The sequence below is a fragment of the Mustela erminea genome, chromosome 1 (assembly GCF_009829155.1).
Source record: "Mustela erminea isolate mMusErm1 chromosome 1, mMusErm1.Pri, whole genome shotgun sequence".
In the NCBI taxonomy this organism is placed as follows: domain Eukaryota; kingdom Metazoa; phylum Chordata; class Mammalia; order Carnivora; family Mustelidae; genus Mustela; species Mustela erminea.
The window spans coordinates 210,229,300-210,256,782 of NC_045614.1; the positions used below are offsets into that span (position 1 = coordinate 210,229,300).

At 43.0% G+C, this 27,483-nt stretch overlaps 1 protein-coding gene across 10 annotated transcripts in view; it reads right to left on the reverse strand.

Annotated features, from left to right (window-relative positions):
• Window positions 1-7,458: 7,458 nt before the first annotated feature.
• The window catches only part of RUNX1 (RUNX family transcription factor 1), a 263,627-nt gene continuing 243,602 nt past the window's right edge, over window positions 7,459-27,483 (reverse strand). For all 10 annotated transcript variants that reach the window (XM_032354432.1, XM_032354441.1, XM_032354457.1 and 7 more), the window contains 2 exons: window positions 17,486-17,647; window positions 7,459-11,991 (listed from right to left, as the gene is read on the reverse strand). In XM_032354432.1, the coding sequence (XP_032210323.1) occupies window positions 11,516-11,991; window positions 17,486-17,647 (638 nt within the window). In that variant the 3' untranslated portion in view covers window positions 7,459-11,515. The remainder of the gene's footprint in view (window positions 11,992-17,485; window positions 17,648-27,483) is intronic.

Here is a 27,483-nt window from a genome sequence, read left to right on the forward strand (position 1 = left end):
TTTGCTACATGCAATTATAGTCCATTCACTTTCATCTTGATATACTATTCCATTGTAAGACTATAACACAGCTTATTTACCCATCTTCTATTGTGGACATATAGCTTGTTTCTAGTTTTTGCTATGACAATTAATGCTGTGCTGCTGTAAGCATTTGAAATCATTTCTTGGTGCATATGAAGACTCTATTGAATAGTTTGCCTGTGATGGACTCACTGGGACTAAGTGTAAGGATGTGTTCAGTTTTTAAGCATAATGTCAAATTGTTTTCCAGAGTGGTTATGCCACTCTGCAACCCCAGAGAGGTTATTTATACTCCCATCTGCAAAGTAGGAGAGTTGTAGTGACTCATTCTAACATTTTCTATTGTCTTCATTTTTTTTTTTTTTTTTTTTGGCAAACATACTTATAGTTTATAATAGTTAGATGAAATAGGCATTTTCAGTTGTACCTCACAGGTGTAGAATTTGAGGCTTAGGAATGTCAAGTCATTCAATTAGGTTTAAGAAGCATAGATTCTGGAAATGTCTTATGTATAAGGAGGAGATCATATCACTCAAAACCAATGTATAGAAAACCAGCTTAATGGCCAGTCATCTAATGGCCAGTTTTCTTCAAATCCACCTTTTTGAAGATTTTGCATCTGTTTGGAAACCCTTCTTGTGAAACTAAATACAAAGCAATATAACTAAATAAAATTAAATAAAAAAGAGTAACCAATATTGGTTAAATTTTGAGAAAAGGATCTTTAGAAAGACTGGCTAAAAAGTCTCCCATTTACTTACAAAGGAAGAAAAGATGCCCAGATTTAAAACAAACAAACAAACAAACAAACAAACAAACAAACAAAAATCCTCACATTATCTACAAAGCACTGCAAACTTGATAGCTACCTATCAAAGGCTTTTAAAAAAAAGTCAGAAACGCCCTTAGACATATTCAGCAATTAGAAAAACAAGATGGCAGACAAGCATGGGACATGCAAGGAAGGCAAAAACTCTGCAGCTGGGTTAAATTTTAAGGTAATTTCACTATCAAGCAAAATGGTTTTTGACAAACTGACCTATGAAATTTTGGGTTGTTACAAGTGTTAGGACAGAATTAGGGATGAGCTAGCAGTGGACACATGGGACGATTCATCCTGGTAGATTCTGGAGCAGCCATACTACCTCCTCTCACTTCTTCACTACTTTGCAGTCCCTGAACATCCAGAAGGGCGCCTGATAAACTGGAAAGAATCAGAGTTTAGGGGAAGAGAAAGCACCTCTTCCTCCAGTCAGTGCTTCTGACCAAGGTAACCATTTATGTGTGCATGCCACTTAAAATTAAGTTTGCCTTGGTGACAGAAAACCCCATGTATAGGTGGCTTAAGTGAAATGCAAATGTTTAGTTTTCTTTCATGTAGATGCATCCAGACATAGGCAGTTCAGGTGGGATGGAGACTCCACGAAGACATTGCACCAGGCTCCTAATGTCATCCACCTCTTGGGGTATAGCTCTCTTCCACTGACCATCACCTCATTCTAGGCAACAAGGCTGGGAAATGGATGAAGAAGAAAGGGCAGCATATGCATAACTACTCTCTGTTAAGTAGTTTCTCTGGAAGATACCTCCATTTAGATAACAATGGCCAGAAGTTTGTCATATGGGATGCCAAGCTATAAGGAAGGTTGGGAGGTACAATCTTCCTTCCAGGCAGGGGAATCTTTACTAAGGAAAACAGATATTGGGGTAGGCAACTGGCAGATTTGGCTCTCTAAAATTCATTAATGAAAAGAAAGCACAAGTATTTCAGCTCTATAAATCCTGTTGGTTTTGCAGGTTTTAACATGCAGACCATTCTGTTTGACAACCAAAGTTAAGGCACACACAGACTTCGTGAAATCCTCCCTCCATCCTTGGGGGCCAGCTGATTGGCATAGGGAGAAGGTGAAGCTGACAGTTAGGCCTTGCTCTGCGTTTGCCTGCCCATAGGCAATGAGGCCACAGGGAGGGGAGATTCCTTACCTTCCAAAGTAAGGAATGAGAACATGGTAGGAAGATAGTTCAAGGTCCCACCCCCTAGTTTTGCAGAGTCAGATCTAGATCACAGAATACTTGTTGGAGAATGGAATACTACTTTCTTACTAAACCATGTATGTGGCTGTCAAGCAGAATTCTTAGCAAACAAGGGAGGTCAATCTTTTTTGGTCAATCTTCTGTTTCCACCTGGGTGTATTCTGCATTTTTGGAAGAAGTCTTTTTTTTTTTTTTAAATTTTTTTATTTTTTTTAAAGATTTTGTTTATTTATTTGACAGACAGAGATCACAAGTAGGCAGAGAGGCTAGCTGAGAAATAGAGGGGGGAGCAGGCTCCCTGCCGAGCAGAGAGCCTGATGTGGGGCTCCATCCCAGGACCCTGGGATCATGACCTGAGCTGAAAGCAGAGGCTTTAAACCACTGAGCCACCCAGGCACCCTGTTGGAAGAAATCTTGAAGATCATATACTGCATCTGCCTCTTCCCTTGACCCACCATGAGGCAGGGGTCTCTGGTCACCTCTCCCCAGACTTCTGTTTCCAGGACTGCCAACTTCATTGTTATTCCTCAGACCTAAAACCTTGATGATCTCCTTAATTCCTTTCTCTCCCACACATCATATTTAATTCATCAGCATAGCCTGGTGGCTCTATCTATTTGGAAATAGATTCAGAATCCAACCATTCCTAACCTCCTTTTTGCAATAATCTCCTACCTACCTTGAGCGACCAGATGAGTTGGTGAATGGGAGCTGAAATCCAGCCCTGCTCTACTCATTGAACTGTGTGCTTTGCTCCAGGGCTGCATCTGTTTGACAGAATAAAACTTGCTAGCATCTTGATCTTGGACTTCCAGCCTCCAGGATAGTCAGACAATACATTTCTGTTGTTGCTAGCCATTCAGTTGTGGTATTTTGTTACAACAATCCTTGGAAATGAATATACCAACTGATAAACAATATGTTATTGTTGATTTGTTTGGGGTCTGCCTCCCCCAGTAGGAGAGAAAGACTGCTGTTCACTGCCAAAGAATAAATTTTTGATGAAAGGCAACCATTTTGTAAGGAAGACACTGCAGCTTTGAATTGTCTGTAGAAACCCTCCCATAAACGCTAAAGTGAGGGAAGAAAGTGCCCCCATACCACTATTTATAATAACAAATAATCATACTTTGTTTGCATGTAAGACTTTTCATCTTCAAAACACTTTCAAAACATTAATTAATCTTTACAATAGCATCAAGGAAATTGAAACAAGAGAGAATTTGAGGTATGTAAAACTTAATTACTGATATTAAAATTTGGCACACAACAAACACTCTTCCTTCTGGGGCAATAAACACATTCTGTGTCATCTTCTCTCCCTTTGAAAATGTAAGCAGGGATCTTAATTCTAGAATGTCAGGAAGGAGACAAGGCTATCCCTGAGAAACTGTAAAGGATAGGGTATAGTATTTATTCATCAGAGAGAGAGGGGCATTTGCTCACTTTGGAGTTCCCTTAGGATTCTGGGATCTAGAATTCTGAGACACCACTTAAAGTGGGGGTGGGGAAGCATATGGAGTGGGCTGCTTTTGAACAAAGATATGGGGAATTCTATCAGGTCAAAAGATAAAGATCAATGGTCTACAAACCTTCAAAAAAATGGTGGCAACTTTTTAAAATCCTGAGCCACATTTGGATACTTTTTGCTCAGAACTTTATTAGCATCATCTGGAAATAAAGGGTGAAGGAAAACTTGGCTTTGAAAAAAGACAGTGGACCCAAAGTGACTGAGCAACACGGAGCTACTTCTAGAAATCTGAATCTTTGGATTGTCTTGGCTGGAAGGGGCAGGGATTGGGTGCTCATGAACTTAGAAGGAGGGGAGCACAGAGAATGCTTTACACCAGTGCTTTACTTTGACTGCTGCTGGCTTGCTATTCTAGCAAGGACTCCTGCCTCATCATTTCTTAAACATGGCTTGTGTATAGTGACTTCCTTCCAAAGAGCACAGTATGGAAAGGTGAGTGAGGATTGAAGGACACTTTACAGAAGATAGCCTGACAAACACTTCTACCCGCTGATCAAGGTCAATGCCAACAGTCATAAATCATGTTGATAGCATGTACCCTTGATAAAATATGATAAAAAATAGCATGTTACCTCTGTGATCTTATTCCTCAAAATCCATAACCCCAGTTTAATCATGAGGAAAAAATGGCAGACAAATTCTCAGAGAGGGGTGTCCTACAATGTGCCTGACTAGTACCTTTAAAGATCCTCATAAACAAAGGAAGTCTAAGAAAATGTCACAGCCAACAAGAGCCTAAGGAAACATGACAATTAAATGTAATATACTATCTTGAAACAGAAAAAGGACATTAGGTGAAAACTAAGGAAATCTGAATAAACTGTGGACATCAGTTAACAATAAGGTATCAACATTGGCTCATAAGTTGTTGCAAATGCACCATACTAATATTTAAGATGTTAGTCATAGGGGAAATTGGGTGCTGGTAGAGGGGCTGTCAGAGGGTGTGGGGGAGATGGAAACTCTAAATAGTATCTGCTCAACTTCTCTGTAAATCTAAAACTGTCTTAAAAAAAAACACAAACAGTTTCTTCATTAAAAATAAATAGATGAAGGGCAGAATTGAGAAGCTGTGGAAGACTAGGGTTGTGTCTTCCACTCAGACCTCACAGGGTCTGCCTGACACTCAGTCATGCAGGGAAGAGGCTTTTCACTTGGAACTCTCCATGATCTTGAGCACTGAGCAAGAGTGAACAATTTCTTTGGAAACACTTTGGGCTCCCCCTTTTCTGGAAACTCTCATGCACTCATATCTCCCTTCTGCTTTTAAGACTAGCATTCTTTGAAGGGAAAGACCACTCATGAGGGTTTATTTGAGTCTTTTGTCATCAAGGAGTGTCAGTTTTTCTCAGAGCTTCAGTCTGGAAAATGGTGAAGGGCAAAGAGTCATGCACCAGACTGCTGGGCTCAAATCCTGGCTCCTCCACCAGCAGCCATGGGACATGGGCAGATTACTTAACCTCACAGGACTTCAGTGTCCTTATCTGCAAAATGGGGGTTAAAATGGGATCCTCCCCCTCATTATAGGGTCTCTGTAAGAACTGAATAAGCTAGTATATGTGAAGCACTTAAACTAGAGCCGAGCTTGTAGTAAGCACTTAAATATGTGTTATTTTTAATTCACTCCCCCTCTGGCATGTCTTAAGCACTTCAGAAGGTACTAAGGTACTCTCGGACACTAAGATCTGGTTTAGAAATCTGCTACAGACAGTGGTCATCAAGTATTTACCTGGCAAGTTTCTGTTTTCTGCTTCTTAGCACATGGCCCATGGAAATCTAATTCAATAAAACATTTTGAAAGAGCATACTGGAGGTATCTGTCAAAATGCAAAATCGCTTTGAACTAGCAGTTCCTTTTGAATGTATAAAAATTCAAACATGAGGTCATAAGATATATGCAGAGAACTGTTGTGTAGCAAGACACAGCGGACACCTTTACTGTCTCTCAGTAAGGGGAGGGGTAAATGAATGACTCCAACCATACACTTTCATGCAGTGTAGTCATTAAGAAGAATGAAGTAGGTCTAACTGTGCTGAAAGACGTGCATTTTATATTTAGTAAAAAGGTGAGCAATGATACATATTGTATGATGTCTTTTTGCATGGATGCGATAAAGTATATGGTGTATATTATGGGTATAGAAAAAAGTCTGGAATGGCCAACGCCACCCAGTTAGCAGTAATAGCAGGGCATTGATTGGGAGAAGTGGAAAATATTTTAACTTTTTATTTGATGCTGTTCATGTTGTTAATAACGAGCAGTATTATTCTGTGTATTTCCAGTTATTGAGTGTGTATTATGTGCCAACACTTTATGCAGAGTTTCATGTGTATTAAATTATTTAGATCTCCTAACTGATAGCATTAGTGTCTCTTTTATAGGTGAGAAGAGCTAGGCCACTGGTTTAAGTTGTTGCCCAGTGTGAGGCAGAACTGGAACTCAAACCCAGGCAGTTAGGCTCCTGAGACAATGCTCAGCGGCCCCACTAGGCTCCCTTTCTGAACATATATAACCTGATCCTCCCACCCACCTCCTGCCTCCTCTCCTTAACTATGACTTCCCGGGGCCAGTCATTTCTTTTGATCCCACTTGCAGGGGTTCCTGACATTCTTCGTGGCCACCCTGCAGACCATGGGAGACCCTGAGATGGCAGCAAAAAGAACTGGGAAGGAGGGTTAGCTGGTGGCTCTTGGTCAAGAGGTGATTTGGTTCACATAGTCTCGAGGCTGAAATATGAATAATGTTTGGCCCCGTAGGGTGGTGAGGGAAGACCTTGTAAAAACTCCCTATCAGGGCGCCTGGGTGGCTCAGTGGGTTAAAGCCTCTGTCTTTGGCTCAGGTCATGATCCCAGGGTCCTGGGGACCCACATCGGGCTTTCTGCTCAGCAGGGAGCCTGCTTCCCCCTCTCTCTGCTGCCTCTGCTTACTTGTGATCTCTGTCTGTCAAATAAATAAAATCTTTAAAAAAAAAACCTCCCTATCACAGCTCAAAACCGATTGCCATGATTTAAAGAAATGGAGGCTGGGGATGGTGACTGGCCTCTTATTGAATATCCACCCTTTCCACTTCATGTTTGCAAATGCCATGTCTTTCTTTTGAATTATTATTAACATTTTAAAATCATTATTATTTTTTAAACAGACATGAAATATACAGACATTGCTCCTGCATACCCAGAGAGGCAGCACTGGGGTCCTGGTCTTTACCTGGTCCCTCCTGGCCTCAGAAGCCAGGGGATGCAGGATGCATAGGGCAGAGAAGGCACAGATGTCAGCCTGAAGCCTGGCGAGCCTATGAAGAGCTCGCTTGAAGATGTTCTGTGTGCTGAAGTGGCTTCACTTGGCTTCTCAGCTCCTCCATTTCAGAAAAAGACAATACCAGTGTGCTATGGTGTCTGTACTTGCCAAACTGTTTATTTGCCATTCACTAGTGATAATATTGGATTTACAGAAGAAACTGTGGTACAAAAAAAGTAAAGACTCAGAGGCTCCTGGGCAGCAGCAGTCCAGCTGCCCTGCCCAGGCTGGGTATGGGGAATGCTGCCGGCAGCAGCAGGGATGGACACTCTAACTCTGAGCAGTGGACTACAATGGAGTGCCTGCTCTCCTGCCCTGTCTGGAAACACCTTGGACAAGGGCTTGGAGGAGTGGTGTTCTCTCATAGGGTATCTGGTTTAAACCTCGAGATTGACAGTTCCCTTTAGGGAAGTATTCAATATGTCAGTACCAGGGAGAAAGAAAGGACACACAAATTTCCAGGATGCTTTGTGAACAGATCCAGTAACTGGTACACAAACAGACACTAGGTGGGGCCTGTCCAAGCAGGACTGCAATTCCCATTGTTACTTTTTCAATAGATGTGTTTTACTGTCATTTCAATTTGGAAGTTTATTTTTTCCATTGATTTTTATACAACCAGAATAGCACAAATAACCGACAGTTCTTTTTCTTTTTCTTTTTTTTTTTTTGCACATTCATTTCCCCTAGAACAAAAGGTGAACTTAAAAAAAAAAATTGGAACCATGCTATTAGCTCTTTACAAAAGTGAATAAAAAGTAGCTCATCTTTAATTCTAAAATAAACAAAGTAGAAAGAAGCATTTTTTTGTCTACAGTATTTAGCAAACATAAGAAAAAGTCCTTAGAAACACACACAAAAAAATTGAAAAAAAAAGTTATTACAGGTATTAACAATATTTTATAATGAAGCTTAAAATCTATTTACATACATAAATACAATTAACTTTGTTGATGCAACTCTTCTGGAAGAAAAAAAAAAATGCCAAATGATCAGCCTCTTCAGTACTGATCTGGCTAAAGGGAGGGGAAAAGCTCCAAACAGACAAACAAACTAAACCCCAAATGATTGTATACTGCAGGTAAACAAAAAGATATTTTGTTCAAATGTAAAAAAAAAAAAATGTTTTCTGAGATTATTAACTGATTTTTCATGTATAAAAGACCCCAAACATGTTGTACCCCAGAAAACAAAACCACCAAAAACAAAAATTGCCAGGATGGAATGTCCTAAGGAAGCAGGCCTTTCAGGAAAGAAACCTGCAATCCTAAATTGCAGGACATTTGAGTGAAACCATTCATTTCCTTTCCAGTCAGAGCATTTCTGTTTATCTGCACAGAAATGTGAGGCAGCAGTAAGGCTGTCTATTAACTCACTGATTGTAATTTGTCCAGGAAGGCTTCGGTTGCTGCACTTGGACAGCAAGCAGATCCAAAATGGTTGGCAATGTCTCTGTTCTGCTGGAAGAAACCCATGATGAGCAGGAGAAAGGCTGACTCACCATGTTCCTTTATGTAAAGCGAGGAGACCTGCGGCTCCTCGTGTTCTGGACACTTGGTGTGAAGTTGGGGGTGTGTGTGCTGTCTCCTTACATAAAGCAAGAGAATGGAGGAAGGAGGAGAGGTTTGATGGAGGCAGAAGAGAAACAGAAGCAGTTATCAGAGGGCCAGCAGAAGAAAGAAATATAAGTCATATAAGAAATATAAGTCATATAAGAAATATAGTGAGAAAAACTGAAAAGAATTAAAATACATGTCCATGTTGAAATTATAAATAAAGGCATGAACAAGCAGTAGAAATGGCTTAATCTTTCTTCTCTTGGACCAATGCTTCCAGATACATCCAGTTATTATATTATTGGCTTAAGGGTCTCCTTGATTAAAGGACCACCTTAATTTACCTGAAGGCAATGAATACAATTTTTGTGGGGGAGAGGAACATTAAGTGTTATGTGAGACCTATCTCCAAAATACTAAAGTTTGATTTAATTTTTTCTGTAACGATTAAGTACTAATATGCTGGTAAGGGTCTGTGAAACTCTGACTAGCCAAACCAGTGGGACTCCAACAAAGTGACAAGCCCTCCTCATACATGCCTTTGAGAGTGAAGATTCAATGTGAAGCATTGTCTGATCCCCTTTCTCGGGCATTAGGCTGGTTTTGAGTTGGAATATGTTCAGGTACCAGAAATGAACTGAAAAATATAATTTTTTTTCCTTCATTTTCCCCCAACATTTTGTCAGGTCAGATATGGCAACATGTGTTGAGAACACTTAGGTTCGATTTGGGGTCAAGGGGCCAAAGGTCCTTTCCAAAAATAAAAATTTTCAATTTGCTGACATTTAAGGATAATTTTGCCGCAAAAACATAATACAGAATAAGACATTAAATTGAATCATGAAGAGAGGATTATGTCTAAAATAAAAATGAATATATTCTGAATTTCTCCAAGATCTGTCTGAGCTCTTTTCTAGATAAGAATGACCTGACAACACAAACTGCTTTACTCTTTCTTACCAAAGTGCTACTGCATCTGTGTAAAACAAATAATCAATATATATATATATATAAGAAAACTCAAAAACAAGTTGTTTTAAATAAGACCAGCTGTTTTGCTGCCTGCAGCCAAAGATCTTTCTAATTTGAATTTTTAAATTTATAAAATAAAAATCAAACACTGTTCTGAAGTCCTGCTTTCAAATACTCTTCAGAGTTGACCTGAAATCATTTCAACTAATTTAAGAGGTACATTAAATAACAACCAGATCATTTTGAGCACACATATGTGAAAATCAGCAGTTAGTATTTATGAGTTGTACAACAACTGCATTCTGACCAAATTCTCCAATAAAAATTTACAGTGACATTGGATACTTTTGAATTGTAGCCATGGGCAGCTGCGACATGAATCTTTCCTGTCATGCTGATGCACAGATAAAAGTGCACATACCCCATTTGGTAGGGTCTCAGCCTGGTGAAAGCAATGCAAAGATGGCTGCTGAATGAACAGCTTGGGATGGAGTCTGGCCCAGGGGGGATGATGCTTTCCTATGTGACTCCATGGAAGCACACAGAGGAAAACTGTCCTGTTCAGGTCTGCTTCCAAGCCACCCTATGAAAATTCAGCTGGAGACCTTCAGACACCAAAGACACCAGGTCTAGTTTCTTCCACTCCCAGCCTTGGGGAACAGCCACAAGTTTTGTTCTGAGTCAATGAACAGGTACTGTATCAAATAGGAGTATTTTCTTGGAGCTAAAAAATCTGAATTCTGGATTCAGATGATCTCCTTACTACTCCAGAAGGGAGCAGTTAAGAAACCCATAAATCCGTTCTTTCGGTTCCCATGTGGATACGCTCTTCCACATAGTTTACTTTGGATTCAATGGTTACAAAGCACGTCTAGAATTATCAAGCCCATAGAGGAAGCAAACCCCTAGGCAGAAAATAAATCCTCTTCAGAGGTGCAATCATTGACAACTATCTGAACCTCCTGGAACCAGATTTGACCTTCTCTGTTGGAAAGGAGGGAGTCAGGTATGAGACCCTTTGTTGAGCTTGGCAGAAAATTCCATACTTCAGATCCTTCAAGTGACCCTCAGTATCTAAAAAGCATTAAAAACATTGCTGCATTAGCTACCAACTCGTTTGATTAACATGAAAGGGAGTTTAATGTAAACAATATTTAGATAACCAAGTCATCACATTGCTCATCCTTTTTTTCCAGCCTTCTTCAATGTGATACATTTAACTTTGGCTACTATCAAAAACAAAAATGTAGTACTTGATATTTTTCTTCTTAATATAAGTACATTTAAATAATAAAAAAGTATCAACACATAAGTAAGTGTCTAAACAACAAGATACATAAATATCTAGGGATTCCTTGTGGGAATACAGTAGTTGAAAATGACCCAAAGCTGTAGCTGTTTCTCAAAAGAACAACTACACGAAAGTCCAAAAGAAAAGTTAAATAAAACTTACAGAAAAAAGGAATCATATTTCTTTCAATTGTCAAAGCAAGAAAGAAGCAAGCTCAATTTTTTAATATATATATATATATATATATAAAAATAAAAACCACCCCAAATGCAAATATGCACTTTGCAATTTATAAGGTGCTGGAAAAGAAAACTAAAAAATACAAATTAGATACCAAACAAGAGGAGTTGCATTCCCCGCCCCCACCCCAACCAAAATTCCACTCTTTGGAATAAACAACTTGGTTAAAAAGTGAAGTCAAGGGTATAAAATCTTTCTTTTATTCACAGCATCGCTAAATCAGAAGCATTCACAGTTTCCCTCTGGGAATCTTCCTGTTTGCCTTACGACGTGTCCACGTGGTGGTGAAGCGGACACCCTCCTGTTGGGTCAGGTTCGGAAAAGGTGAGCCGGGCCCACAGCAATGGCGCTTCGCATGGCCTCGGGGTGCAGGTGGTCAGGGGGCCCGAGTGCCCAAGGGCCGGGGTGGGGGTGGTCGCGGGTGCGGAGCAGAGTGAGATCCCAGAACCCGGTTGGCAAGGGCGCGCCCCCTCCGCAGTGCCGGCCACGGACCCCATACCCATGGGCTCTCCAGAGCATAGGCTGGGCCTGGGCAGGGGTGCTCCTCCCGCTGGGCTGCCGCGGGGCCCTCAGTAGGGCCGCCACACAGCCTCTTCAAGGCGCGCAGCGGGCGCCATGTTGGTGGGCGAGTTGCTGTGGCTGCCCTCGGCCTCCACCACGTCGCTTTGGTTCGGGAGGCTGGGGTTGAGCAGCGCCGAGCCCGTGGAGGCGTTGGTGCATGGCGGCAGGATGCGCGGCGGCGAACGCTCGCCGCCCACCATGGAGAACTGGTAGGAGCCAGCCGAGGCGCCGTAGTACAGGTGGTAGGAGGGCGAGCTGGCCTGGAAGGGGCCGCCCTGTGCCTGCGACGAGCCAGGGTAGGGCGGCGGCAGGTACGTGTGGTAGCGCGTGGCCGAGCTCATGGCCGACATGCCGATGCCAATGCCCGACGTGACGGGCGTCGGGGAGTAGGTGAAGGCTCCGGGGTAGTGCATGCGAGGGTCTGAGATGGAGGGCAGCGCAGGGAACTGGCGTGGGTCGCCGAAGGCCGTCAGGTCGGGGGCCGCTGTGGGGGCGGGAGAGAAAAGATTGTGAGGTGGGAGATGGGAGCCAGGGAGGCCATGGTCCTCCCGCCCGCGGCCCGCCCACCGGCTGATTACCCAGAATGCTGCTGCCCCGGGAGCCAAGGGAGTTGGCTGCCTACCCAGCATGCTAGTGGGCAGGGAGGTGGTGTGATGGCCTGCGGTGACAGAGGGCGGTGACTCGGGGAGTCACGGAATGTAAGGTGGGATAGGCTACAATGTCATTACACTATAATAGGATGCAATACAGTGTAACATAACACATACTATATATAAATATAATACCTGTAATATCGAGGTAATGACAGGGTTGGCAAACCCACCTTTTCGACGCCACCAGTGTTTGTATGGCCCCCAAGGTGAGAATGAGTTACTTTTCGAAATGGTTGAAAAAAGTGAAAAGAAGGATTGTATTTTCTGACGTGAAAATTATGTGAAATGCTCATATCCGTTGCCCTGCATGAAGTTTCACTGGAATGAGCCTCACTCCTATTAGGAATTCTCCTAGTTACTGAAGAACGACCACTGCAGAGTGGAGTCGTCATGACACGGACAAACCGTGGGACCCGGGAAGCCTAAAATATTAAGTATCTGGTCCTTTATGGAAAAAAGTTTGCCAGTCGTCGATAATCAATATATTAATATGCCAATATTAAGATAAATTTAATCTGTGATATTAATATAACAATATGTAACTTATAAAATTATATGATAGTAATTATATGATAGTATGAGATAGATGCATCCATAGATTAATATTAATAGAATATATCATATATAATATGATACTGTGTTATAATCTTAATATGTAATAACATAATAATACAGCATACATAATATTTATGTTGAATCACAGGAAACTGCTATTTCTGTAGGTTTCAAACAATTAAAATTGTCAGTTTCTTATGATTCTACCTAATGCATGCCATAGTAGTGACTGTGAGTGGTTGTCAGTGAGTATCAATACCACTCTTCCTCCCCTCTCATGTGCCTTTAGACTACTTCCACATTTTTAGCAAAATAGGACCTCAGTGTCACCCGGTATTCCCTCATGTGCTTCAATGATTTGTTAACACAAATGGCTGTAGGGCTTTGATTTATCCACTCCATTTTTCCACATGTTTAAGTTTTACCAGAATGACAAAACTTTGTCTAGAAAACTCACTTTGTTAGGATTCTGCATTTCTGGTCTCAGAAACTGGCTTTGGCCTTCATTGCATCCTTCTGCATTTTTCTTTACCATAGACTGCCCTTGGGAACATTTTTCTTTACCATAGGCTGCCCTTGGGAACTACTAGGGGCTTTGGGTGCCAGGAAGTGTTCCTCGTGTCCTGTAGATCAGTTTCTCAGCAGTGGTACTGTTGACATTTTGGGCCAGATATATATTTGTTGGGGGTGTGGGGAGCTGTCCCTTGCATTGTAGTATGTTTGGGAGCATTCTTAGCTTCTGTCTACCAAATGTCCATAGCGCTCCCACACCCTGCATTGTGACAACTAACATTGTCTCCAGACACTGCCAAATGTTCCGGGGGTAGGGTGAAGCAGGGTAACCATTCCCCCACTCTCCGACTGAGAATCACCATGTAGATGTAAGATGGTATCCTGTTCCTCAGAATTATTAATCAAATGACTGGGCCAGGTCTGTAGTCTTTACAGCAGCAAACCCAAAAGATAGCAGAGGCAAAATTAAATGTTTAAAAGTTTTTCAGCTCCCAAATCAACATACAAAGTAAGTCCAAGCTCAGGATGGCATGTAGTCTGTGTCCTTTTGTGTTCAGGCCCATAGAGAAACTTGACAGAGCCAAGAGTTTGCTCTGAAAGGAAAGCTACCAGGGTGGATTAATCTGTTTTTGGAAGGCTTCCGGGGTTGATCAACTTCCTCATATTTCAAGCCTATTATTCCAGCAGGGAGAGCTAGTGTTCTCATTCTCTTTCTGCCTTTCTCTCTCTCTCATCCCTTCTCTCTCTCTCTGCCTTTCTCCCCCTTTCCCCCCTCCCTTCTCCCCTTTCTCTCTTTCCAAACTTCTCTATAAATTTGGGGTGAATGTGATGAGGAGGTATATACCCCTCATCAGAGAGGTAATTAAAGTTTATAGAAACAACCAAAGCCTGTAGCCAATCTCTGTGCTAATGAGGAAACCAGGAGTCTGACTTTCAAACAAACACTCCTGTTAATCTTTTCAAAGCCAGTCAGACATGTGGGCAGGGAAAACGTTGTAAACTGACAGTGGTTCTGGGGCTGCCCTTCCACGGCCACACTCTAGCTCGTCCTGAAGCCAGGCCGCACCTCATTCCACACGGTTTGTCCCTGGCCACTTACTGGGGCCGTCTGTGAGCAAGCTCTGTGTCACTTGTTTTTGCTCACCCAGAGAGCTGTGACAGGAAGCTTGACTCCATTTTTCCAGTTAGATTTCTATAGTCTAGGGAGAAGCTGAGGTAGGAGGAAGAGCATTAGGCAAATACAATCAATTTGTTGGCATCTGATGCAAGACTCTGGACACAAATTAATGACTCCGCCCAGTATTCCTCTTGCTTCATTTGCCCTGAGACAAAAAGGTGAATCCACTGGAAAATGAATAAAAGGTCACCCTGTTTCATGGCGATGTCTGGACATGCTCTGCCAGTCTGTTCCAACAACTACGTGGTAATGTGGTGATGGTACCAAGTTACCGTAATCCCCAGTGAGTCCGTGGCTGGTCACGGACATAAGTAATGCAATGATGTTATGGTCTCAGCTGTCAGAGGAAAATAGTTCTTTCACTTGTGGGCAGAGTATCTGAAAGATCCTCAATACTGCCCGTGATTCTCCTGTCTCCACCGCACCACTGGACAAAAGTAAGCTTTCTCTCCCCACACATTTTGATAATAAAAGATCTTTGGCTCTCTAGATATGTTCTGATTCAAATGATCTATTCAAGTATTTGTTTCCATTTTTATGTCTCATCTGACATTTCCTACTGAGCCCCACTGTCATGCACCAATCACCCCACTGTCGCCCATTTGTCCTTTGGGCTGGCCCAGTGCCCCCTTATTCCATAGTGGGTGGGGGTGGAGACCCCAGATAGTCACAGGGAGCTTTTAAAGAGTAGGAAATCTGGGGATTAGGAGGTTCAGGTATTTTAGTTGGAAATGTTTCCCCACCGATGGGGCTAAATATTTGCCATGACAGCTCAAGTGTTTGTTCCACAGCTTGACGTGGATGAAAGCTGTCCCACTCCAGCCCCTCCCACTGCCCCCAAAGGATTAAACAGCTTGAGCAGATAATGGCAGCCTTAAAAGGATCTTTTGCATGACTCAGATTAATGCATGCTGTCTGTCGCCCAGGTTGGCAGCTAAACATTAATTTTTTTTAAAGAAAAAAAAAAATAAAGGAAAACCTCCAGATGACATCTCTTTTCAGACAAGGTGTGGAGACTGTCTGCAAAGGAGAAAGAGAGAAAGAGTGTGCAAGTCCCTCGTGCAGAAGGAAGTCCAGGTGGGGCTGGGGGTGGGGAGAGGGGCTGAACACAGAGCTCTGGGGCGGGATTAAAAGGAAAAGCAGGAGCAGAGCAGTGTCAGGTTCTCAAAGCTGGCAGCCAGGGCAGCCACTTTGCTTTCATGTGTCGCAACCCCCTACTGCCCCCCAGGCATATGACAAGGTTTTTCAGGCCCGCACTCCAGGCTTGATTTCTCAGAGGGAGATCTGCCAAGTTGAAGAGCAATCTCCCATGCCTTTCTCTGCCACCGGGGAAAGCTCATCTGGAATTCTCTCGCGCCCTCCCTCCAAGACAGGGAAAGATAATTCTTGGGTGCTGAAATGAGACGTGGTTTTTGTGTACTTCACACCCTCAGACCATAAAACGTCCTTTCCCCACTCCTTGGGTAATTGAGGTCCCAGTTATTCAGAAGCGTTCACAGCAACACGGGACTTGGAAGCACACATTACCCATTCCCTTTAAAAAAAAGAAAAGTCACCCTCGCATCTGAACACTGGTCAGTTGGAGCAGCTGCCCCCTGAGGGCTCTTGAAACCATAAGGTGCGGATCTTGGGTGGTGACCAAGTCAAAAGTCTTACGTAATACATTCCCAGAGACCCACAGCAGGCACATTACCAAGGAAAACAGTGATTGTTTTAGATGTAGAGAGCAGAGCAGTGCTCTGAGAAGAATCAATAAAAGTTGACAAGTGCCTTTGGAGTCAAACTGGTCCTGAGGGAACAGAACTTCTGAAACAACAAGCTGAACTGACGTCATCATTCTTATGCTACTTCCTCAACTCCTTAGGCCAGCAGGTGCCCTGAAAATCTTGTCATTAATACAAAAAGTGGGCAACTAAGTTGGCTTTTCCATTTTACCACAGCACCTAAGAATACTCAAAGATGGGTGGTTCTCAACCAGGGGACAGTTGGGTGCCCTCCAGATATCTGACAGTGTCTGGAGACATTTTTAGTCATCTTGTGCAGGGGAGTGGACCTGTCACTGTATCTAAAGCCCAGAGATGCCGCTGAATATCCTACAGTGCACAGGGCAGCACCCCCCCCCCCCCCCCCCCCCCCCCCGCCTACCACAAAGAATTCTCTGGCCCCAGATGCCAATGATGGTGCTGTTGAGAAGCTCCGAAAAGAAGCTAAAGCATTTGTTGAAATCTCAAGTAATCACAACTGTCTGGAAAACACCACATTATCCGACATTTAAAATGGCAGACATGACGCCTTTGCCCCTTTGCCTGCCCCCTAATCTACTATAATCTGATCTCAAGAACTGAAAAGCAAAAACAACCACCCTCCTCCCCACGCATATGAAATGTGTTTGCAGGCTTCATAATGCTGAAGTTCTCTGAAGTATTTTCACAGTTTGGTCCAGCTCCAATTTCAAAGCTCCAAACAGGGAGTTTCTTCTTTTGCTTTCAACAAAGGAATTTTTCTCTAACTCTGATTTCCCTGCCCACGAGCAAAGGTGAGTGCCAAGCCCAAAAGGTCTCATAGGTTAAATGACTAATATTTAATGAGCTCGTATTAACAACAATTATGCTAACCACGACACCCGAGCTTTCCATTCTGTTCCTCTAATCCAGGATGAAGAGCTCTTAGTTCAAAATGTCTCATTTGGGGTGTAGCTGTTTCCCATTCTACAGGTACCCCAGTGTTGTTCACATGACCTGTGAAAGCTTGCCACCATCAAATGGGACAGTCCCTCCTGAGTCCTAGGAGCTGATTCCTTTGGCCTTGTATATTATTTAATCCCCCAGCTGTTACCTCTCTCTGCCAAAGGTGAGAGCAACCCCGAAATGCTCAAAGAATCCTTTTCTGATTTCATATTCATAATCTCTCTCGCTAGATGTCAGGGAAAATCAGTGAATGGACACGGGACTTAAGCAACCTTGTATTTAAACCACAATTTTACCCCCACCCCCGAATGACTGCCAAACCCTTTATGCATCTCCAGTCTCTCAAACCTTCCACTCTAGCTTGACTTCAAAGGGTGTGTTCAAGCAGCTTACTTGTGAGTCGACTGGAAAGCTCTGCAGAGAGGGTTGTCATGCCGCTGGCCCGTCCAGGTGAGATGGGTGTTGCTGGATGTACAGAAGGTGAGGCGATCGATCCCAGGTACTGGTAGGACTGATCGTAGGACCACGGTGGGGATGGTTGGATCTGCCTTGTGTCTGCAGAGAATCAGGGAGGTCAATCAAATGTAGAATGGGGTGGGGTTTAAGAAAAAACAAATCTCTTAATAAAAAACTAGTCACCTCTGTTTAAATATGTCATACATGCCTGTGGCCTGCTGACCAGTGTCTAGTAAGTCCAAGTATTTGCTTTTGTTGGATGATTTCCGCCTCCCCCGAGAGACACAGTTTATGTGTGATTCTTGAAGATTTTCCTCTGATAACTGTTTCTTCCGGAGGTTTGATTTAATCATGCTAACAATGATGGGAGAAGTTGAATATGCTTTCCAGGTAGAAGTGTTAATGCTCACCTGTTAAACTACAGCACATATCAACCGCCCAGACAATTTCAGCTTTAGCAAGAGTTACAATTCTCATCCTCAGAAAGATTTTATAAACTCAGGTGGATCACCTATCCATCTGAGCTCAGTAAGCAAAAAAGAACATAGAGGTTTTTTTTTTTTTTTTCTTAACTTTGGCAAAAATATGCCAAGGACTTCCAAATATCCTCTATTTAGGTGAATTCTCTCCCAAGGAATTAAGAAAAGGTCTGGCTGGGAAGCTGATGATGAGACCTGAGGATTCGTTCACAAGCCCAGCAGTAGAGATCTGGCTCTACCAACCCAGACCGACAGGTGTCCTGCACCTTTTCAAGACCTCAAGTTTGCAATGTTTAAAGGGCAGAATGTTGAGCAAGTGTTTTATAGACAGCCATTAAGTGGGGACTGGGATAGAGAAGAGACAAAACTCTGACTTCAGAAGATTTAGGTAAAGAGGATTTTGTAAATTTGACTCCAGCATTCATAGGAGTCTTAGTTTTCAAAAGCATCACAGTGCAGATGAAAAGGAGAAGAAAAAAATGAACGAACCCTCTAATCTCAGGCAACACGTGTAAGAAAAGTTGAATGGGAACAGTCCCCCCACAAGATAGCCTTCCATTTCTTTAGGGTTAAACATCGATTTTCTCTTTGTGTCCCACCTTCTCTATGGACTACACTAGTTCCCAGGGGTCTTCATAGCCAGAGCTACAAGAAGCTGGGAGTAAATTTAGAAAGAGCAACGTTTCTCAGGAAAATGCTGGGTGTAGGCTGTGTATGTGCCAGGACATAAAGAAGTGAGTTCTTTCTACTCGTTGTGAAATATCCAGTTCTCCTTCCTTCAGGGGCTTTTCTTTTCCAGCAGTTCAAGTTTGCTGTTTCGGTTTATCTGTCTGAAGCCCGGCAGAGTGGATAACAGAATCAGGGGTTTAGAGATAGATCTACCTGGATCCCCGGCTCTTCTGCCTGCCAACTACCTGCCCCCCACTCCCCCCTCCCTCCCAGTCCCCGTCCCTCCTGTGGATCAATTTCTTTCTTTTCAAATAACTCAATTTTTAAGCTTGGAATATCTGGGCAAATATTTTCACTTAGAATCTCTGAAACCTAATATTAAAGAAGGGTCCTCGTTCCATTCTGAATTTTGGGGAATTTGAGCAGAAGGCAGAGAATAAAATAGCTGGTCCATTCTAAACTCAGTGGAAATGGAAGATCCACTATACTCAAGGATCCTGCACAGCCTTACAGGTAACAGTGTTTCTAATAACTGAAAGAGCAAAACAGCAGATTGTTCAACATTCCTGTATTACTATAAGGGTTTTGCTCCAAGTGAAAAATAAATTATAGACTCAGATATTTTTGTAAGACATGCATATGTCCTAGATATACACATTTGCTGGATGAATATATAGTACTCAAATATTTTAATCATTTAAGAAGCAAACAAAAGAGGTTTTATAATTGTCATAAAGTCCTCCGGGGTGTGAATTGCGGTTCAGTAATTCATGCCTTGCTGTGTAGACAGCCCAGCACCCCTAACCCCATGTCTAAAACCACAGTAAGCATAAAGTATTATGCCATGATTCATGCTCTGTCATGTTTTACTGTAGTGAAAAAGTTGTGCTAGGCTTTTCTAAACTCATAATTAAACCATGCAAACGTTGCATAATGTTTCACAGCCTTTTAAAAAATATGCTTTGGTAAAATGATCTTTATGATTAAAGTCCAAGTTCTGTGATTGTTTTTTTTTTTTTTTAACACAGGGTTTTAGATTCAACATTCTTGCTTCACACCACAACTTAGCTTTCCAGCGTTAGAGGAGGGCTAGCACTAAAACCCCAAAGGACCCCTGCATTATCATTTTTCATTCATGTGACCAGAGTGAGCTGCGTTTGGATTCATTGCCAGCGGTGGGCCAGAAGGTGGTGATGGCGAGCTTCTCATGTCAGGTTTTTTGGGTATTTTCTAATTCTATGTGTATTATTAATAAAAAACCCCAAAGCACCAAATAGAACAAAAAAACTAGGACTGATGATATGATGTATGCTGAGTTTACTGTTACCAGTTGTTCTGATGGGGCCAACGTGAACACAGGAAGGCAGGTGTGGAAATATTTGGCAGTACTGTGGGCCACCCCAACCATGGGAATGAGAGGCACGATAAGTAGGATAAGTGGCCTCCATGCTTGTCTTTGAGCCTAAACCACTTGTTTATACATCCTTATTTTCCTCTCTGAAAAGACATGATCTCAAAGCCCCTTCCAATAGTGTAGGATTCTAATTCAAATTGATGGTATACAGTATTTCTCTGCTGAACTTGTATGTTAATCAGTTTAAGAAAGATTCAGTTGGAAGGGTGGGGTGAAGAACAGTGCTTGTAACAATAAATACACCTATGCTGGGAAGAGGAAGTAGGTAGGGAGAAGATGGAAGTTATCCAGGAAAGAAGCCATAGGCTGAGGAAGAGAACCACTGTCAGTCATTCTCCAGACAGTAGGGCTACTTGTTCTTGAATGGAGTGCCTCTGCTAAGTCAGTCCATCGAAAAGAACGAAAGTTTACTGAAATTTTAGTATGTGCTAGGCATGTGCTAACTTAGCTAGTAATAGCCTGATGAATAAGGCCAATGTAGTTCCTGACCCATTGGAGCTTCTGGTCTGGTATCAGTGAAGATCCTGGGAATAGATGATGCTTGGAAAGGTTTCTTCCTGGGGCACTGATCGTCATGCTGAGAGTTGCTTCATTTATTCATTCACATCAATTAATTTTTTCATTAATTCATGGGCTCATGAAGTTATTCACATCCTCATTCATTCATGTTGCCAATGAGCATTTTTGCTTTACTAGGGTCACTGTTTTGGGGACTCAGTAGTGAATGGACTATAGTATAGTCCTTGCCTTTAGGGAATTACAGCTAGTGGCGGACCTGTATTCAGGTGAATTGGTGGATTATCTGCCTAATCTGGACTTGCAAACAGCTGTTCCCACATTAGAGATAACCCTAATGGCATTTATTACGCACTTACGTTCTGCCTCTGCAAGGAACAGACTAGGGAAAGCACCTAATTTAAATCATAGATCGATTTCAGTCCGAATTCTGCCTTTAGCCTGGGCAAGTCACTTATATTCTCTGGTATGTAGTTCTCTTACTTCAAATGATAGTAGTGAAGAAAAAGTGAGATAAGCCTTATGTAAAAGCAAGTAGCACATTTTTTGGCCACATTAAATGCTCAGTACGTCTGACTACTTTTTATGATTATATTATTAAAAAGGAAAATAAACCCATGCCAAGGGATTTATCTGATAATTTATTGGTAAGGTCATACACTCCTGCTCCAGGGTGAGGTTCAAGTAATAATATGATGCCATTCACTGATAAAAAGTTTGCCTGCTGGTCTTCAGCACCCAGGAGGAACTGGGCTACAGAGATTAAGTGCTAAAGGGCAAGAAAACTGGAGATTTGAGGTAAGGATAGAGGGGGCAAAGACCCAATCTCAATCAGTTCACATGTCCATTAATAAAACGACTGGATTAGAAAATTTAAATTTAAGCCTCTCTGCCTCCTGTTTTTTTTCAGGGTACATAATGTTTTGATGCAGCCACTTTACTGTGGTCGTTTTGTGATGGGTTATTTTCAGATGTCTGATCATCAAAAAATGGTTAAAACAGAGCCCCTCTCCTTTCCATTTGAAATGAGGTCAGAGAAGGGGGATTGGGGATAAGGTAGGGTGGATGTGAGTGGTGAATTCAGAGGGATCAATGGCATACATCAGTAAGAAAGTGAGTGCTTTCACCTTTTGATGCAGCAATATCAAAATATCTCCAGAGTGAAAAATGACCCTATCAAATAACTGATGTCAAGATGTTCTGCTGCTTCCAGCTGTAGCTCTGAAATGCAAAGAGCTTGGGGGTCACCACTCCCCTCTTTACAAGGAAAGAGCTGAACAGAGTGATAATTCATGACTCTTCTTGGATCTGTTAGGGAACTGAGACTGTAGGGCAAACTGCCACCCTGAAATCTTGAGAGGCAGGTGACTATAGAAGATCATACTGAGTGAGGTGTGCATACCACGACCAGAAGCTGCTGGAGCTGTAAATTGGTTGGAACGCTTAACTGGTAATTTTGATAAACTGTTGGAGACCAAGTATAGACTACCATGAAAGTAAGAAACTTCTAGGAGCTTCAGTCATTTGTGCATGTATGGGGACTGGGGTGGGGACACTTTCATGAGATTGGCATCAGGAATTCTTCCAGGTTTTCATGGGATCCAGTAGAGTAACAGTGGGTTACAGCTCAAAGAGACTAGAGAAGAGTTCTTAGGGAAGTCTAAAGGCAAAAGGGAGACGAAAACAAGGATATTGGAGGAATTGAAGCCTCTGACATCTACAGCTACAGTAAACATGAAGCACAGCCCAACTCCTAGCTAGATGACCATAAAATCTCACACTGAAGTTTTACATACATCCATTCCCATCATCTGATAAATCACATCTAGCTTTCTTTCTTTTAAAGATTTATTATTTATTTATTTATTTAATTTATTTTAGAGAGAGAAAGACAAAAAGGGGAATGTGCGAGCAGGGAGAAGAGCCAGGGACAGGGAGGGAGAAAATCCTCAAGCAGACACAATGCTCAGCCTGGAGTCTGATGTGGGGCTTGATCCCAGGACCCTGAGATCATGACCTGAGCCAAAAACCAAGAATAAGATGCTTAACTGACTGAGCCACCAAGGTGCCCCTCATGTCTAGCTTTCAAATCAGAAATAACAAGGCATGCCAAAATGTAAGGAAAGCAGTCTGAAGAGATACAACAAACAGCAGAACCAGACTTAGATATGACACAGATTTTGGAGTTACTGGCCAGGGAATTTAATTATGATTAATATATTAAGGGTTCTAATGGAAAAAAGAGACATCATGCCGGAACAGATGGGTGATGTAAGAGGGAGATGGCAACTCTCAGATACAAAAGGAAATTCTAGAAATGAAAAACATTGTAACAGAGATGAGAAATGCCTTTGATGGGCTCATCAATAGACTAGATATGGTTGAGGAAAGAATCAATGAGCTCCAAAATATGTCAATAGAAACTTCCTAAACTAAAACGTAAAGAGAAAAAACAAAGAAAGAAAACAAAGCAAACAAACAGAAAAACCTAAAACAGAACATTCATGAACTTTGGGAAAATTTCCAAAGGTGTAATATATGCATAGTGGAAATATCAGAAGGAAAAAGAAAAGAAAACAGAGTAGAAGAAACATCTGAAGTATTAATGGCCAGTAGTATTTCAAAACTAATGATGGACACCAAACCACAGATCCAAGAAGCTGAGAGAACACCTAGATAAATACCGAATAATCTACAGAAACATCTTACCCAGAGAGCAACAAGGGTAAGAATTACTTCTAACTTCTCTTCAAAAATCATACAAGCAAAAAGTGTGGTAAATATTTCAAGTGTTTAAAGGAAAAAAAAAGCCACCAGCCTAGAATTCTATATTCTACAAAACTATACCTCAACAGGGAAGGAGAAACAAAGATAGAAATAGAAAACAAACATGGTACATATGAATTCAGCCATACCAATAATCACTTAAGTATGACTGTTCTACATGCACCAATTTAAAGACAGGGATTGTCAGAATGAGTTAATAACAAGGCCCAACTATATGTTGTCTACAAGGAAACTATTTGAAATATAAAGACTCAGGGTAAAAGTAAAGAGATGTAGTAAGACTATGCTAACACTAACCAAAAGAACGGCAGTAGCCGTTCTGACTTCAGAAAAAGGAAAATTTTCAGGGATAAGATGAGAATTGCAAGACGATGAAAGACTGCGTTCTCTAAGAAGATGTAACAATCTTTAATATGTAAGCACCTAAGAACAGTGTCAGAAAACACAAGGCAAACACTGATTTAGAACTACAAGAAGAAATAGAAAAATACACTTAGTTAAAGACTTCGACACCCCTCTCCCAGTAATTGATGGATCAAGCAGGCAGAAAATTAGGGCATTTTGACCTGAACAGTGTTCCCAACAAACTTGATGTAATTGACATTTATAGAGGATTCCATTTAACAACAGCAGAATACCCTTTCTTCTCAAGCTCACAGGGGACATTTGCCCAGACAGACCATATTCTGGGCCATAAAATACACCTTAACAAATTTAAAAGAACAGAAGTCATACAAAGTTTATTCTCAGGCCACACGGATTTAATACTAAAAACAAAACAACAGCAACACCACCACTACCACCACCCACGAACAACAGAAAGTTACCTAGAACAAATATTTGGAGCTTCAACAACAGACCTCCAAGTAACCCATGGGTAAACTAAGAATTCTCAAGAGAAATTAGAAGGCATTTTGAACTACATGAAAATCCAGCTTCTCACTATTTGTGGAACATAGTGCAAGCAGTGCTTCCAGGGATAGTTAAAACATTGAATGCATATATCAGAAAAGAAGAGCGGTCCAGAATCAATAATTTAAGCTCCCAGCTTAGGAAACTAGAGGAAAAAGAGCAAAATAAGCCAAAAGCAAGGAGAAGAAAAGACATAATAAGAATTAAAGTAGCAATCGGGGAAACAGAATGACAAAGAAGGTGTCGCACAGGAAGGTGACAGAGAAAATCAACAAAACTGAAAGCTTTTCTTTGAAATGTTTCAAACTTCCAACTTTGGCCCCAGGCCCCCACCAGGCCACATAGGAGCATGGCCAGAGACCCCTTTTGGTTTGACTAGGACCACCTACCTCTCTGGGGTCTTGAATGCCCACCCTCAAAACCTGGATTCCCAACAGCACAATCATCTTCTCTCTGCCAGGGGCCAGGAGGAGGTTGGCAGTTCTGTGGTGTGGCTATTATAGTTAGAAGGCCCTTCCCTTGGCTCTTAGGCTGATATCTTTAAAAGATGCGACCTTTTGGTAACCCTTCAGAGCCGTTTAAAAACAGAGACCAGACAGTTATGTATGTCATGGGGCCCTGGCGTCTATTTTTAAGAGCCAAACCTGCTTGGTGAACACAGAAACCCTCAGGGCCATCCTGGTTTTTTTTTTTTTCCCCTGGAGGATTTTTTCCCTCTTTCTGTTTGGAAGACAGCAGGGTAGTTCCCAGGGTGCCCTTCAGATTCACCTCAGTCATGGGTAGCTGGTGTAATGCCCTCTTGGATGCCTCCAAACGCACAACAGGATATGACTCAGGGCTCAGAGATGTGAGTCAGTTTCCAGGGTGATGTGTCAGGGCGGGCCCTGGGGGTGGTGGTGGTGGTGGTGGCAGCTTGCATCTCCCCATCTTGGACCCTTGGGAGGGAAGATCTCGGCTCTGCAAACAAAAGGATGCCCCCTGGGGCTCTGCTGCTACCTTTAGAACCCCATGCTGTGGTGGCCCCAGGCACGGGGTCCTTCTCTGCTTTGAAAGAGGCATTTCCCTGGAAGTCCCACTGTCCTTCAGCGCCATTTCCTCTGGCCTCTGTGGCAGGGAGTCAAAACGCAGCACGGCAAAAGGAAGGAGGGCTAAGCGGTCACTTAGAAGTGCGCCCAGGTAGCAGACACGGGATTTGCACATTGTTGCTATCAGTGAAACCCCATGATAATGTGAGTCAGCTCCTACCAGCTTTGGATCCTGGAAAAAGCGAGGTTGTGAAATAGCTCTGGTATTTGCCAACCGTTGTCTCTGCCGGCTATACACATCTTGGTTAGTCATGTAGAGCTAAGATGCATTCATTCTTCCAGCAATTACTGGAAGGGAAGCATCCAGCACCAAGCCCAGGCAGAGACCTGCCCAGGGAGGCTGCATTTTAAAGGCCTTCAGGGTTTTGAGGGGTCTTGTCCAGATCGCAGGGCCTGGGAGGTGGCAGGCTGCCTGCAGGAGGGAAAAAAGGAGGCGTGTGGCCACGTCTCCCCCACGCACAGCCTCTGGGACCCATATTTGGAGCCTGGTCCCAGGGAGGCTCCCTGGCTTTGCGCTTAGGGCCATTGGGTCAGGGCGCTGGGAATCCAGAAAGCCAGTCCCTTCCAGCAGAGCCACCCCCAGCCCTGGTGGCTCACCACAGCCCTTTTCCTTTCAAACCTGTTTCCTCATCTCTAAAAATGGGGGTAACCAGCCTCACCTGCCTCACAGGTGTGAGAGTTAATTAATGTTTGTGGAGCAGCTTTGAGAGCCACAGATGAAAGGCGCTCTATAAATGCAAAGTGCCGGTCCTCATTAGAGTTGCCAGACACTTCCCAGGGGAAACAGTTCAACTTTTGCCATGAGGCCTCTCCCCTCAGCCCCATCAGTCTGAGGCACGTCTGGAAAAGAGCTCTGGACTCAGGCACAGTTTTCTCTGATGAAGGGCTGGGGGGTAAGTCATTGGCTTCTAGAAAAGATGGGTGTATGGATAAACACCTCCTGTTCTCTGCCGGCACCGTGTCCCGGGGCCAGAGAGAGAGTAGCCTTCAGTTCCCATGGGGTGGAGGGAGCACATTTTTGAGGGAACAGAAGGCACCTTTTGGTCTTCCCCTGTCTTCCCTTGCAGACTTGCAGACAGTTGCCCTGGACTTTGTTAAACAAACATCCATTGCAGATACCCTTCCCGTAAAGATTTTCTGCATTCTCACTTTCTATGCCTCTGCCCTGGAACACACTTTCCAGGCCCCCACTGATTCTATAGGTGGGCTGGGTAAATTGCTGGAGGGCCAGCCCACTGGCCAGGTTCAAATGATTCCACGATTGCCCTGTTCATTGCCTTCCCTTCCTCCCTTCTCCTTCAGTGAAAATCTCAAAACACAGGCAGTAAAGATGGTTTCCGGCCCCTCATTCTCTAGCCCCTTCACCCTCTCTGCAGCTCCTGGAAAGGGATGAGCCAGAAATACCATGTCAATCGCTGGGAGATCTCTGGCAGCCTCTAGCTTGGGATCATGCGCTTGACATAGCAAGAGGACCCTCACTTGCAGGAAACGAGTGACAGACACCTCGAAGGGGGAAGCTACACGCAGGGGAGGCATGGCATCACCTGGGATGGCCCATAGCTAAAGAAACAGAATAATCTAAAGGAACATTCCGCGGGGATAGCACATGCTATAAAGAGGACCGTGCAGGTTTGAGCATCACTGGCCACGGCACAGGATGGGAGACTGTCAGAGCCAAGCCACTGTCCAGACTGTCAATGGAAGGCCCTGTGAGGATGAGGGGGAGTCCCTAGGACTTCTCAAAGAGATACCAGCGATTTCTCTGACTAAGCAGATTCAGTAAGATTAAGTAACGTGGCCAAGCTTTGCCAGGGTCATTGTAATGCCTCAGAGTGGCAGCGGGCAAGAAAAAAGGAGTGATATTCACTTTGGGGCCTCAAGGGCTGCAGGACAACAGTGAGTTGTCAGTATTGGAGGAGACGCTCTGGATCCCAGCTCAGAAAGAGATCTGGCACGCAACAGCTATGCATCACGTCATTTTGTGGCCTGGCTTCCCCTGAGGCCACTCCATCCAGTTGTGCAGCCCCCAGCCCTCTGTGTCAGTGTACCTCCCTCCAGCCAACATCTGGACTC